The sequence below is a fragment of the Plasmodium malariae genome (assembly GCF_900090045.1).
Source record: "Plasmodium malariae genome assembly, chromosome: 5".
Classification (NCBI taxonomy): domain Eukaryota; phylum Apicomplexa; class Aconoidasida; order Haemosporida; family Plasmodiidae; genus Plasmodium; species Plasmodium malariae.
Genome location: NC_041779.1, coordinates 617,640 through 633,942, shown reverse-complemented (window position 1 = coordinate 633,942; position 16,303 = coordinate 617,640). Strand labels below are relative to the sequence as shown.

Here is a 16,303-nt window from a genome sequence, read left to right as displayed (position 1 = left end):
CTTATAAAATTAGTCTCTTATTTTTTTTAAATGAATATGTAAATTTTTTTTTTTTATGAACGACTTGTTGGAATAATTTTTTTGTACCCCTATTTTATGGGAAATAAATAAATTAAAATAAAATAAGATATAATGAAATTTAATAAAGTAATATATATTAAAAGAACAAAAAAAAAAAAAAAAAAAAAAAAAAAAAGAATTCCCTTTTGCATAGAGACCAATGTTTGATTTTTATTTTTTAATTTATGGAACAAAAATTTTAGTTCCCTTTTTCCTTTTAATTAAACACTATAATACTATATCATTCCAGTGGTTATAACTGCATTTTGCTTCGTATATTTCTCACACGTTTCACACGTCTTATACTTTTAAAATTTTTAAAGCCTTTAACTTTTTTTTTTTTTTTTTTTTTTTTTTTAAATAAACACCCAATATTCTTTAGTGGTGTATTCGTTTTTATTATTTTTGGAAAATATTATGCTTCATGAGACTACTTAATTCGTATTTTCATGCCTGCAAAGAATTGTTTCCTTTTTCTCTTAATGTTATTATAAAATATATATGTATTCGTGTATGTAAGCATATTTTTGTGCCTGCGCTGAAAATTAAAAAATCTATTTTAGTTCACTTCCTCGCACTGTTTTCCTTTTTTTTTTTTTTTTTTTTTTTTTGATACAAAATGAATAAAGTTATATATTTGCCTTAGTGTAAAACACGACTTTTATAAGGAAGTTTTCTAATTTTTTAATAGACTTATTTGGGTTAATGAAAATTAAAAAAAAAAAAGTTTACTGCTGAAAAAAAAAATAAATAAAAATAAAATAAAAAAGCTTCCTTAACGAACAAGCTTATTATACTTACTTTGTGTACATATAAAAATAATGAACAGTATAAGTTGTTCTATTAGAAGGAAAAATGTTAAATCTAACGAATGAATCAAAACAAAATATAACGTGAAGCTAAATATAAGGGGGAGATGCAGTTGCATAAATTAAAATAAATGCGTCGACTTTCGTACTATTGTGCAAACGCTTAATGGGATATACATTTACACATACATACATACATACATACACGTGCCCTTATTTGTATGTATATATTTGTATGTACATATTTGTGCGTATATATTTGTATGTATATATTTGTGCGTATATATTTGTATGTATATATTTGTGCGTATATATTTGTATGTATATATTTGTGTGTACATATTTGTATGTATATATTTGTGTGTACACATTTGTGCGTATATATTTGTATGTAGCATAAGGAGTATATTTTACGCATATGCGGGCACGTTTGTTGTTGTGAGTAATATGCTTATGCGCATCTGCTTCTTCTCGTGTGAGGACGACTTAACGTGCTGCTTAAATAAAAATAATGGATGTAATAAAAAATAATAATTGTAGTAGTTATAATATTAAGGAAAACAATCATAACAAACTTAAATTAAAGAAACAAAATTGCTGTGTAATCACTTGCTTTATATTTTACATATTTTGTATATCAACTATTAACAATCTAGACAAGTACTTGCATCTAACAACGTCGCGTTACATCCTAACGTACTCGAATATTTTGTATTTCATATCTTTTCTATCATTAGGAGTGCAGGTACTACGAAGAGAAAAAATTATTGAAAAATTAACCAATACGTATATATATATATCAGCATGTGCGATTGTAACTGTATGGGCATTCGACTAACACATATTTACATAATTATAGAGAACTCCGCATTGTGTTACCCCTCGCATATTTATTTTTGCAAAAAGGAAAAAAAAATAAAAAAATATAAATATAAAAAAAAATAAAAATATAAAAAAAAATAAAAATGTAAAAAAAAATAATAATATAAAAAAAAATAATAATATAAAAAAAAATAATAATATAAAAAAATAAAATAAAATAAAATAAAAATTCTACATTATATTTTAAAACATTTTAACTAGTCATATCTCTGGTACTCGTTAGACGAAAATCAAAATGATGATTTGTTTTTTTTTATTTTACTTATTTTTTTTCCTAATCTCTAGGTTGAATTATTAATTGGATTAAGATGTGGAATATTACCAGTAGATAAATATCTGAAGAAGATTAAAAAAAAGTTAAAAGATATTGACTTTTTTTTAGTGTACCATATAGTGCTTTTTGTGTACAAATTCTGGAAATATGTAATAAGGAAGAGGATAAAGGTAAGATGAGAGGAGAAAAAAGAAAAGCTGGGAAAAACTGAGGAAATAAAAATAAGTCAAAAAGGTCAATAATAAAAAAAAAAAAGAAAAAAGAAAAAAGAAAAAACAGACTGACAAACTAACAAAAGAAACTTTACAACATTAGAAACAACTCCTTCATTGTGTATGCTCAATAATTATTTTAAAATTAGGTGAAGACATTTTGCAAAGTTGGGGTATTGTTATCAATTTTAAATTTTTTAATTCAAAAACGTATACAGAATGATTTTTTTAGAATATTTCTTTCCTTGATTTTGTTTATTGTCCTATTTATTTTGCACATTTGCTTCAAAATTGTGATGAGGGATTTTATGATTTTTCAGTGGTACAGAAGAAACTGAAAAAGGAAAAAATTAATGAGAGAAATTAAGCAAGACGGGGAAAACATACACACACACAAGCACATATATATACATGAGTGTATATGTATATATGTATATGCATATTTTCCTATTTGCGTGTGTGTATATGTGTGTGCCCCAATTTATGTCTTTTTTATTTCCCCTTCTTTCCCTTCAGCGACTTATTAATGAATGAGTTGGGGTTTCTTTTAATATTTTTAAATTTATCGGACAGCTACTATTTGAAAAACTCAAACACATTAGTAATTTGTCTTCTGCGGTTAGTTTCTTTTAAAATTTTGTTTAATTCAGCAGCTCATAAGTTTGGTAATGAAAATTAAATTAAAAGAGGCACGAACAAAAATGAGTGGCTTTTATGCCATGATTGCATAATGTGGAATTAAGGGGAACGAATAAAGCGCAAACATGAGTTTTTATTTTATATACCTTAATTTTGTTTTACTTCATTTTATTTATATTACTTCATTTTATTTATATTACTTCATTTTATTTATTTTATTTCATTTTATTTATTTTATTTCATTTTATTTAATTTAATTTTATTTAATTTAATTTAATTTTGTTTTGTCCTATTTTTTTTTTTTTTTTTCTTTGTCAGTTCATAACAGTTCGCAGTGGTTACACCTGGAGTCTTTTCAAAATTTATTTTTCTGTCAACCTGTCCCTTCAATACTCTCACGTTATTTTTATTAAATTGAGAAAATATACAGGCTCCCACAAACGCAAATATAAAGGGGCATATATCGATGCATAATTTTATAGTGATATTTTATAAAATGAGCAGCTTCATATTTTTATTTTTTCTTCCCCTTTTACTGCAGATATAGCAAATTGTAAATTTGACAAAAAGTTGATTTGTTTTTTGGTTATCATTTCCGAGGTACGTGAAATGAACTGAGCGTTTTGGGGCTTTTATGTTTATTGTACTAAAACGTTGTCGTAATTTGATATTTTTTTTTTTTATTATTTTATTTTTATTATTTTATTTTTATTATTTTATTTTTATTATTTTATTTTTATTTATTTTATTTTTATTTATTTTATTTTTATTTATTTTATTTTTATTTATTTTTATTTTTTTTACTATTTTTTTATTTTTTTAGCTTTTATTTTCGTGGTTTATTTTTTGCTCGTCAAGTTTGAGAATATTTTTTTTTGTCCTTTTTGTGAGTAAGAAACTGAGTAGTTGAGGGATAAAACGCAAGTGTGTCCATGTATCACCCTGTCAGTCTACCTATGTGTGTGTGTATGTGTTGAAGTGCATATCAGTCTAAATATTCAATGTTCAATGTTCAATGTTCAGTGTTCACCGTTCACTGCTTACATTATCGAACTTTTACTCCGAAATAGCTATATAATTACCCACAATGGACGCATTAACATACCTGCTTCTCTGCTCAAACATATTTAACCTTTTTTTTTTTTTTTTGTTATTGTACATAACCTGACGTTCTATCTTTACAGGTGTTCACATAACCTGCTATATTATCTGCAACTATATATTTTTTTCTTATATTTGTTTAATTTTGTTTTTTTCGTCTTTTGACGATTCGATTTTAAACTCATTTTCTTATTCGAGAGGAGTCCCTGCTCTTTATAAGGTAATTTGAATATGCTCGTACTTTCAAAATAGAACAGGATGTAATATCAATTTTTTTTACAATTACTACAGTTTTTTCTTTTCCTTCCATTATTTTTCTTTATTTTTCTTTATTTTTTTGTTCAGTATTTTTCATTTTATTTTTTTTTTTATCATTTTTGCTTTCCCATTTTATTACAGAATAATGCAATTATCAACACGTCGATCTATTTGTTGGTTTCTCTAGTGGACGTCATCATTCTACTATTTTATTTTGTAACACCCTTTCTTTTTTTTTTTTTTTGCTCGAAAAGAGGCTTCAAAAGAAGTGTATATATATGTGTAGACGTGGATGTGGTATATTTACATTGATGTAGATACGCACATGTACGTGTATACACATGTGTACGTTTATATGTACATATGATTGTACATATAAATGTATGTATGTATGTATGTATGTATGTATGTATGTATGTATGTATGTATGTATGTATGTATGTATGTATGTATGTATGTATGTATGTATGTATGTATGTATGTATGTATGTATGTATGTATGTATGTATGTATGTATGTATGTATGTATGTATGTATGTATGTATGTATGTATGTATGTATGTATGTATGTATGTATGTATATGTATTTTTTTTTTTTTTTTTTTCAGTTTGTTGTCCTTATCAATTTTGTTCCTTTCACTGAGTAGACGAAGAAAAGGGAAAAACACATTTGTAATTCATTTATACTTAAGTTTTAACAATATATTTGATTTTTTATTTTATTATTATTTTTTTTTTCTTTTGTTCCCTATATGCAGACAGTGGAATGTGTACGACTTCAAGTGCTTTCATTTTGTTTACTACATTTACTGCTTATTTTGTCCCCTAAATATTTGTAATTCCTATGGTACTTTAAAACAGATAAAATGAAGATATAAGGAGTGCGTCTGCAATGGAAGCATGTATTTATGCATATATGTATGTATATGTGCTTCTCCTCCATTAATACCCTTATTTTTATGCAAATTTATGCGATCGTTCTGTATATGATGTTTTATTTTTACCCCTCCTTTTTGAGTAGCTATGCTAACTTATACTCGTTCACACAGGGGGGAAATCGTGATAAAAGAATTACACAAAATGGGAGAGAGGTACGAATGGAAACCTCTATATTTTAAGAACAAAATAGGTGAGCACAATAATGTGTACAAAAAATATTGTTAAAGGTTGTTGCTCCATATGGAGTGTTACTGTGAGCACCTGTGCACATGCTGAATAAAACGCGGCTATACATATATTATCTTGTTAAAATTTCATGTTATACTTTTTTTTTTTTTTTTTTTTTTTTTTTTTTTTGTATTATGTTCACCACCTTTTTTTTTAGATAATTTAAACAAAATAGGGTCAGTTTTGTGGTGGGGCCATTTGCCTAGGCTGGAATGGAAACTGCATTTTTTTGCCGATTATTTCAAAAATGAAAATTATGAAAAGAACACATATCCAATTTATATATGCTCCTTTTTAAAGAAACTGTGCATGCGGCAGGAGCACTTGGCGTCCATGATTGGTGTAATGATATCACATAAGTATATATACAGACACAAATATTTACGAGCATGCATATATAAGTGCACATATATATACATACACGCATATATATTTCCCTTTTCAAGGGATGTACACCTTTTCTACTTAACATGGCTTAACCTTTTTTCGCTCCTCGTCCTTTTACCTATTCAGGAGGAGCAAATGCGAAGAGTACCTCTGATGATAAGATTAGCTTACTATGACTACAAAATGTCGATGACAGGTTGACACGAATGATTTTATTTGTGTTGTTCATGTTTGTGTGTATATTATGTGTATTCATATGTTCCTTTTTTTTTCTCTTTTTTCTCAGCCTTAGCACACAATGCAAATGATGAATTAACGAATACTTCCATTTTGCAGGTAACATATTAAATATAAAAAAAAAAAAAAAAAAAACAAATGTTAAGAATACATACGGATGTTATCATACAAAAATACATGTACGTGAGAGTATATACGTGGTGCATGTTTGTGAAATAGATGATAATTCTTATTCCACGTTGTCCCTCCATTCTTATATTTTATAGTAGTTTATTATATACATAAAAAATATTAAAGCTGCATTTTTCGAATATTTTTTTTAAAAAAAAAATAAAAAATAAACAGGATAAGAAAAAGTGGGAATTTGGGAAATACTGGTTAAGAAGGCAAGTTGGTATTATAGAAACTTTAAAATTAAAGAGGATTAAATCGAGCAAGTTAAAAGAATAAAAAAAGGATCAATTTTGCATATTTTCTATATGTCACATATTTGTATACTTTGCCTATTTTGCCAATTTTGTATATATCGCTTATTATCCATGTTATGCATATTTTGCCTATTTTGTGTATATATGTATATAAAATATATATATAGATATATATTTTTTTCTCTTTGCAAAATGAAAACTTTTTGTGGTATACTTGGTATACTTATGTCAAGCTTATTTATGTTCATTTTTTCAGCAGTTTAAAATTTTATTCATTTGAATTTCAGCGAAAACATGCTTGAATTTTATTTTTTGCACTCGATCCCTTTTATTTATTTATTTATTACATACTGTTTATATATTTATTCATTCATTTTATTTCTTCACCTTATTCACTTCATCTCTTCAGCTTATTTCTTCGTTTCATTTCTTCATTTCTTTCTTTTTTTTATTTCCTTATTTCTTTCTTTTTTTTATTTCCATATTTCTTTCTTTTTTTTATTTCCATATTTCTTTCTTTTTTTTATTTCCTTATTTCTTTCTTTTTTTTATTTCCATATTTCTTTCTTTTTTTTTTTTTTTACCCTACCAAGTTATTAAATAATGTTAGGCATTTATTTTTCCCTAAGTTGCTGCTATTATTTTTACGGTTAAAAGAACGTAAACATTTTAAAATGAAATTGAGAAAAGTACATACGTAGGTGAACGTTAAATATACGATAAATTTACAATAATTTCACGATAAATTTACGATAATTTCATGATAAATTTACATTATAATCTACGTTCAAGTTTTACGTTCATGTTTTACGCTGAAAGGTGAAATCTTTTGTTTTACGTCTAAAAATGAACGGAAAAAATTAAAAAAAAAATTATGAACAAAGTTTTTCACCGTTGACTAAGGCAGCCGTGTTTCTTCAAATGATGCGGAACATGGCGGAGGTTCATGAAGTGTATGTATATGAAAATTGTATGTATATGAAAATTGTATGCATATGAAAATTGTATGTATATGAAAATTGTATGTATATGAGGATTGCATGTATATGAGATTTGTATGTATATGAGAATTGTATGTATATGAATATTGCGTATATATGTATATTTGCGTGTATATATTTATATGTGTACATTATTACTAACCTTTTAAAGGTCTTCAAAAGTGTTTAAGCATTTTACGCGCGCATTTATGTTAAGCGTGCAACTACGTATACGTAATTTTTGTATTGTATAATATGACGTATACATGTGACAAAAAATTATGTCGATATGCTTGCACATGTATGCTATTTGACCATTTTTCTTTATTCAATTTTTTTTTCTCAAAATTGGACTGCATTTTTGCGCAAAAAAATTATACAATAATATATAGCAATGAATTGACGATGAGTGAAATTTTTTCATTTTTGCTGCAGTATATATATATTATGATTAAATGTTAAGCAGTTACACGTGTTTGTGTACGCATGTATATATATACATATATACATATATATATATGTATATATATATATGTTTATATGGGTATATGCGTAAATATGCGCGTATGTTTATGTACATGTACAAATGTGTGTAATTTTTTTTTTTTTTTTTTTTTTTTTTGCGTGTATTATTCCTTCCACCTTTTGCGTTCCACATACGCTTTTCCTCCTTGAGTGTACAGATCTATTCGTAGCGCATACATTTTTCCCTTTATGTGAAATTATGAATAATGAATAAGTTTTCTAACCCGGTTAAGAATAATATGTCATTGAAAAATGATATAAATGATATGAGAAAAAATAAAAAGGAAACATTTTTCAAAGATGATAGTATTAATGATGAGTTAATAGGAATTGCCAATATGATCGAGGACGAGGATGATGAAGAGGATGAAGTGTTTTTTGGCTTGTCGAATGGGGTGAATGCAAACAGTACAAGAAGAAAATATAGTATGAGTAGAGATGAACGTTGTTATAACAATGAAAAGGATGAAGTGAGAGAAAGAAAACAAATGGAAGATGATGATAACATAATGAATGCAACCAATATGACAGATAAAAACGTAAAAGAAGTAGTAGAAGCAGCAGTAGAAGCAGCAGTAGAAGCAGATGTAGAAGCAGTAGCAGGGGGGGAAAAAGAGGAAGAGGAGAGTAGGGGAAATAAAAAATGCGATAAGAGTAGCTTAAGAAGGGATGATGACAGTGGTACCTTTATAAGTAAGGAGTTCATAAAAAATGTAGGTATATGTTATAACATAATTAACGATAAAATTATATTTGAAAATGAAAAGAGCTTTGTACAAATTTCTAGTATCATTGAATTACGTGTTAAACAAATAATTGAAGAAGCAAGTAAATTTTTCGAAAAAAGAAAGAAATTTTGTATTAATAAATATTTAAACATAGATGATTTTACGAACTCCTGTCATTATTTAAATGTAACTATCCCATATAAATATAAAAATAATTTTCATTACAATTTCATTGCTTTAAATAATGAGAAATATAAAAATAATAAAATTATTTATAGAGTAATATCTAAGAGAGATTTTAAAAATACAAAGCTAAAAAATAAAAAAAAAAGCCACTTGTTCGTATTGAAAAGTAACAAGAAGAAGAAAAAAAAAAAAAAATTCCGTATCAGTGCTACCACCCTGTTTAATGATTGCCTAAATCGGGAGCATAACAACAACAGGAGCAGCGGTAGCAATAGCGGGAATAGCGGGAACTGTGGAAAGAACTATATTGGTAGTAGTAACCCTAACTATAACAGTAGCAAGTACAATAACAGCCACAATAACAGCCACAATAATAGCCACAATAATAACCACAATAATAGCTACAATAATAATAGTACGAACTACTACAACGAGATGGGTGATTATAGGCAGAAAAAAAAAAAAAAAAAAAAAAAAAAAAAAAAATTGTTCAAAAGGATCAAATAAACAAAGAAAAGAAAACAAAGAAAGCAAAGAAAAATAAAAATAAAAAGGATAAAATAAAAGATAAAATTATAAAGAAAAAAGTAATTTCAAATGACGATTTTTACGATAAGGATTGTATGGTGGGGGATCAACATGATATCCTGCATGAGGATGTACTAATGGATGATATGGTGCATGAGGAAAGTGTGGGCGATCTGAAAAATGTAGACCCATGTGTTATGAAAGATATAGCAGGAAGCAGTGTCAACAGTAATGGTGATGACAATGGCATTGATAATGACTACAGTAATAACAATAGAAATGCCGATGGTAGTGATAATCCTTTCCCTACTACTGAAGCGAAAAAGGAAGCAGGAGCGGAGGTAGAAGAAGCCAAGATGCTTGAAAATAAGCAGCAGGGCAAACAAAACAGAAGTCGGAATATTGGTAGTGTTAATAACAGTAATGTGAATGGTCAGCTGATGAGTACAAAAAGTGGGAAGAATGATGGAGTGAACGATATATGTGGAAAGTACCAGACAAGTGAAGAAACCAGTAAAGATATAGCAGTTGAAGTAAAAAGGAAAGAAAATATGTACATTGAGGTTAATGGGATCAATCAGAGAAAGGATCAGATGATAAAGGGCGCGGATATAAACGTAAGTAATTACGAAAATAATATATTTTACAATTTATACATAAAGAACCATGAAAATAAAAAAAAAAAAAATGTGTTAAATTTTTTGCTCAGTGATATGCAAAACAGTCTTCCAGCGGAAGCAAATTTAACAGTCTTTTGGCTTTTTATACAAAATAGAGTTAAGAGGGGAAAAAAAAAAAAATATATAAATAATGGCTATAGTAATGGTAATAATAATGACAATAATGATGGAAATAATGATGGAAATAATGATGGCAATAACGATGGAAATAATGATGGCAATAACGATGGCAATAATGATGGCAATAATGATAGTAACAATTTTGTAAAAAAGGAGCGTGCAGCTGTACAATTTGACTACCAGTGTTACGAAATATTGTATACAATTGAGAACGAAAAAACAAGAAAAAAAAAAAAGGAATATGAGAATTATAGTAATTTAAAAAGAGGCAAAGGAATATGTTTTACATGTAATAACAATGATGAGTACAGTGATAATTACAATGATGAGTACAATGATAATTACAATGATGAGTACAATGATAATTATAATAATGACCGTAATAAGGACTATAATAAGGACTATAATAAGAACAATAATAATAATGACAGTAATGTGCAGTACAGTAACATATTTCTTTTACCCAAGTTCAACCCTATAAATAAAGAATATATTATTTTGTCAAAGTATATACTAGAAATAATAAAAGATATAATTAACTATAGAATAAACTTTTTTGATTACAATAATATATTACATATATTTAGCACTTGTAAAGAAATTAACAAAATTTTGCCGAATATATTTTTTTTCCTTTTTAATGAATTGGATCACAACCTAAGGTTTAATAACATGTACGCATCATTGATGTTGTTAATTCTTTTGAATGGAATAATTAAAAATAGAAACATAGACATAGATTTTTATTGTCTACAAATATTGAAGATGCTAATACATGTAATTATATATGAACATGATCTAAAGTTAAAAAACATTTACCTTATTTTGTTAGTAAAAAGAAAAGCTTGTAATATTATAGTTGATTTTTGTGCTTTATTAAGAAAAAAGAATAATAATGAAATAATAAATATAGATTACTATTTAATTTATATATTAAGTAAATTATTAACACATAACAAATGTACATATATGCACATATATGTATCATACTACTTACTATATTTAATGCCTATTAATATACACGTTAAATTTTTTTTGTCCTATACCCCCAACTTTTTAGATATATTTTTTAGAAAATATTTATATTATCAAAATGTATATAATTCTTTTATATCATATGAACAGAAAGAAATGAATGAATTGTTTAATTTCTTCTTCTTTCATATATATACACTTATACAAGGATCCTTATATAGAATATTTAAAAATATGAACTTGTTAATAATAAATTTGTCCTCTTCAAACTATTTGAACTATTTAATGGATTTTATTATTCAGTACGCAGATTTTCATCTTTCCTTAATCTTGTCCATTATTAGCGTTCTGGGGAGGGGAAACTATGCGTTACCTCAATGCTTGAGCTATCATTTGAGCAAGGCGCGCAAAACGGGCAAAATGAGCAATGTGAGCAAAAGGAAAACAAAACAAAATGTAAGTAGTAATAGAGATGGGAATACGAGCAGGGAAAGGAGTAAACCCAAAAGTGTGGTTGACATTGGTACTGTTAGGTGCTATAAGAATGAACAGAATGCAGATTATTTAGCAAAAAATATAAATTATTTGAAGAACGTTAAAATATTACATAATTTTTATGAAAAGGGGCTGAAGTGTGAAAGTCATGAGGAAGGGGATGAAGATGATGGTGATAATAGTATTGATGATTACATGAATGAGGAAGATTTAACCATACATGCGAAAAGTAATACTATATGTGAAAAAAAGGAATACCTTACTACATATGTTAATAAAAGGATATCACTAAACAAAACACTGTTAGAAAAAAAATTTGAGCAAAATGAATTATACACAAACATTGCTGTTAACAATATGTTAAACAATATTTTGAATAAATTTAAAAACAGTGCACATAAGAAAAATGAAATGAACAATTACAACTATGATGTCTTTTTGTATGATTCATGTTATTACTTTTTGTACACACTGTGAAATGACGCAAAAGGAGATAAAAGGTGCAAGCCGCAAAACATAGCCAAAAAATAGGAAGTTAATAAGAAATATAATTAAACAAAATAAATAAGAAAATTGAAAAGAAAAAAATATACAAAAAAAACAAATAGCACACAGAATGAAGTAAAGGGTTAGCCGTTTGTGGGATGTTGAGTCCTTTTTTGCCGCGTGGTTAATTATGTTCATTATTACATAGTTATGCTGTACTATTTTGCCGCGTAATTGTGTTACATCATTTTGCAACGATACTACACTATTTTGCTATTTAATATCGTTACCTTATTTTATTATTTATTATTTTACTATTTATTATTTTACTATTTATTATTTTACTATTTATTACTTTACTATTTTATTCTGCTTCGTGTTTTATTCTGCTTTATGTCTTAATCTACTTCATATTTCATTTTTTTTATATTTTATTTTCCCATATTTATATTTTTTTTTTTGGAGCACGTGTACGCACGTAAAACAACATGCACATGCATGCGCGCACCTTTGTTTTTTTTTTTCATTTTCTTCCTTCCTGCTTCTCAACTTTTGTATTTTTTTTTTTTTTTTTTTTTTTTTTCATAAATCGTTTAAAATTGATTGTTTCATGTACTTGAGCGAATTTAAAGCATCAGAGGATGAAACGATTTTTATCTTATCCGTTAACTCTTTTAAATTTGCGATATTTTTGTCTACGTCTATAATTTGTTCAACTTTTTCGCAAGCACTTACCTTGTTGTGCTCTCTGTCCGATACATTATTATTCTTTCCGGTCAAATGTTTTCTAAGCAAGATGCTAGCGTTTTTCTGCTTCATCTCATCCGTTCCTTCACTTTGGTCATCCCCTGGGTATCCATTTAGGTTGTCATTCAGGTGGAAATTGTTAACGCAATTATTCATCATTTTGACATTTTCCTCATCCCTTTGATCATCACTGATTATTTGGAGGGTCATACCAGAAGGTAGTTGGGTATCTCTCCATTTTTGCTCTTTCGTATTTTCACCATTCCTATGGCATATATCCCTTTCGGAATTCATTTTTGTCTTTCCCAGTTCTACATAAGCATATCCTTTATCATTAATATTTTTGCTCTTCTCTTCACATGTGATACTAACCTTTTCGTTTATTTTGCCATCCATCTGCTGCTTATTTCGTGCATCGGTAGCGCTATTCGGGGTGTACTGGGAATCCCCCATTGTAGATATGTGTTCTTCTATGTGTTCACTGGTATAATTTATTTGGTTCGTTAATAATACATCATCCGGTGTGCCATTTAAAACTACTTCTTTGTTTTCATTTTTGATTTCATTTTTGATTTTATTTTTGATTTTATTTTTGATTTTATTTTTTTTTGTTTTTTTTACTACGCCTTTCATGTTCATGCGAATTTTCGTCTTCATTTTCAACTTCATCATATTATTCTTCTCTTTAATCTTCTCCTTATTCTTCTTAATCTTCTTCACCCCTCTCTTCTTTACGTTTCTATTTTCCCCCACTTGGTCAGTCGGTTCTACAAGCTCACGTTTAATAAGCTTTTCACATTTTTCATAATTTTCAAATTTTTCCTTTTTTGTAGGGTAGGGGTACGTGTCGGAAAGAAATGCACCACAGTTTTTTAGAAGATACGTTTTAATTTTATCCAGAAAGAGTATATTATTGCACCGCTTTTTATTATAACACGAATAGGATGTTACTTCTTGATTTAGACTGTGTAGTTTGTTTTCCATTTTGGTTAAATTAAAATATATATTGTGTATATATTCAAAATGGAAATTTTTTATTTTTATCAACTTATATAACACTTTTAAGGTTAAATAGAGGGATCTACTATTTTGAAAAATTAAATCATAATTTACATTATTGATTTGATTAAATATGTAAAAAGTGAAATGTTCAAAATGTACTAACAGTATCTTTTTAACTTCTTCATTGGTGTAGTATTTTAAATTTTTAAGAAAAATTGAAAGAACATGAACCATATTATTATAAAGGCTATAATAAATGCGAAGAAAGGCATCATCTGCATCCCTCTCATGATTCTTCGAATCTTTTATCTTACTAAATATGTTGAACAGTTTTCCTTTTGTTGCTTCCTTTTTTTCATATATATCACCATATGGTGGTAATTTATTCTTTGCTAATATATCTATTATTTTAAATAAGTATATAATAACGTTACTTACAAATTCGTCAAAAATACCTAGACATTTTCCTAGCAATTCTTTGCAATATGTAACAAAATTTTCCTTTAAATAAAAAACTAGAAACAAGTCATGCTCATTATTTTGGATGAAGAACAGCTTGATAAACTTCACAAAATCGTTCGCGTTCATGCATATGCTTTCTGGATCTAATTCATTTACTAAATCTTGAAAAAAGGAAAATACGTTATGTACTACATAGCTGAAGATGTTGTTCTGGAGGTTGTTGTCTATCCGTTCGATGAACTCATTTACATGAGTTTTATTTTCTCCCATCTTTACTGTTTCTAAAATGCTACCAACAGAAGAGAAATATTCTTTTTTTTCCTTCTTCTTCTCCTCGCAGTACAGTATATGTTTACTACCATCTTCTATGGACACATCAATATTCTTATTTAATATATAATCCCTTGAAACATCCCCTATATAAGCTAATAATTTATAAATGTTCATAATTATATCCTTAATACTTAGGTTTATATCTATATTGTGTACATTTTTTATATTAGGTATAGTCCTTCTATCCGAATTGTTAACGTGAGATATAATTAATTTTTTATATACATTTATAAAATTAAAAAAGAAAAATAAATTTTCCTTTTTTCCATATTTTAAAAATAAATTTATATTATCATTAGCATAATTATTTATATTAATATATATCTCTTTATTTAAAAGGATATCTTTTTTTTTTTTCAAAAAAGTAACAAGCAGTTCTTCTACTATAACTAGTGAATGCTCCCTTTGCTGTAATTGAATAAATATGAAATTAAAAAATTCCTTTTCACTATTTTTTATAATATGATAGTTCGTGTGTACAATTAGAAGGAGTGCTGTATTAACCATCTTTATAATATATTTGTTATTTGACCATTTATTCAATTTTATACTTATAACATACTCATATGCATTTTTCATATATTTGAAATATAGTCCACCCATTTTGTAGTTCCATTCTGATAAAAGAAAAATAAATTTAAGTACACAATAAACAGTACACATTTTATAATATGTAAATTCTTCGTTATCCTCACTGTTGTCTTCTGCTTTTAAATTTATCGCTCTTTTAATCAACTCGTCAAATTTTTTGAAAATGTTTGCGGTAAAACAGGAGGAGTCTTCTTTGGCTTCTCCGCTCTTTGGAAGTGTTTCCTCGAAACGTGCCTCTGTCCGAGTGTCTATGTATCCCTCTGTTTGTGGCTCTATACTTGCCTCTTTCCCTGCTTGTTTCCCTTTACACAACGTCCATTTTGTGTTGTCCTTTTCCTCTGCTGGGCTTGCCGAGTCGATGTTGCTTCTTTTTCTCTTGGATTTATTTCCTAAGACTCCTTCATACGACCTCACGTATTGCTCTTCTAAATACGTCGAGAAGCGATTTCCATTTTTCAAGAGCCCATTTTCTAACGTAAAAATAAATGTGAAAAAAGCGAGGCAAAAATATTTATTCTCATCATTACTACTTCCTACACCCCCAGTGTTCTGTTCGCTTGAGTCGTCAAGCAATTGTAAATACTTTTTCAATATATCTTCTTTAAGGTCGTTAATAAACAAATTATTTCTCTCTTCTGATTTTACTAAACTGTTTTTAATTGAATGAAAAATAAAACATACGTTGAACAAATTTATTTTTTTCCTTTCCCATTTTTGCAAAAGTTCTTCTAATAAGGTATTGAGAAGCATCGCTTTTGTTTGATTACAAATTTGGAGGAGAAAATTTAGGAAAAAAAAAAAAAAATAAATAAAAATATATAAAAATAAATAAAATAAATATAAAATAAAAATATATAAAAATAAATAAAATAAATATAAAATAAAAATATATAAAAATAAATAAAATAAAATAAAAAAATAAAATTAAAATTAAAATTAAAATTAAAATTAAAATTAAAATTAAACCAAAATTAAGTAAAAATAAAATGGTATATTACATCTACAAAAAAG

General features: G+C 27.0%; 3 protein-coding genes across 3 annotated transcripts; 2 read left to right on the top strand and 1 right to left on the bottom strand.

Annotated features, from left to right (window-relative positions):
* Positions 1 to 1,380: 1,380 nt before the first annotated feature.
* Positions 1,381 to 5,990, top strand: PmUG01_05021300 (lipase maturation factor, putative; the record flags this gene model as incomplete). The annotated part of the gene is made up of 14 exons (XM_029003410.1): positions 1,381 to 1,614; positions 2,037 to 2,195; positions 2,387 to 2,559; positions 2,754 to 2,902; positions 3,195 to 3,275; positions 3,418 to 3,476; positions 3,700 to 3,781; positions 4,061 to 4,197; positions 4,377 to 4,451; positions 4,844 to 4,878; positions 4,994 to 5,082; positions 5,257 to 5,364; positions 5,560 to 5,744; positions 5,916 to 5,990. The coding sequence occupies 14 exons, from the start codon at positions 1,381 to 1,383 to the stop codon at positions 5,988 to 5,990; spliced, it is 1,641 nt and encodes a 546-aa protein (XP_028860359.1).
* Positions 5,991 to 8,165: 2,175 nt separating this feature from the next.
* Positions 8,166 to 12,148, top strand: PmUG01_05021200 (conserved Plasmodium protein, unknown function; the record flags this gene model as incomplete). Its single annotated transcript, XM_029003409.1, is given in 2 exon segments — positions 8,166 to 9,335; positions 9,350 to 12,148. The coding sequence occupies 2 exon segments, from the start codon at positions 8,166 to 8,168 to the stop codon at positions 12,146 to 12,148; spliced, it is 3,969 nt and encodes a 1,322-aa protein (XP_028860358.1).
* Positions 12,149 to 12,739: 591 nt separating this feature from the next.
* Positions 12,740 to 16,042, bottom strand: PmUG01_05021100 (conserved Plasmodium protein, unknown function; the record flags this gene model as incomplete). Its single annotated transcript, XM_029003408.1, has 1 exon — positions 12,740 to 16,042. The coding sequence occupies one exon, from the start codon at positions 16,040 to 16,042 to the stop codon at positions 12,740 to 12,742; it is 3,303 nt and encodes a 1,100-aa protein (XP_028860357.1).
* Positions 16,043 to 16,303: the final 261 nt, after the last annotated feature.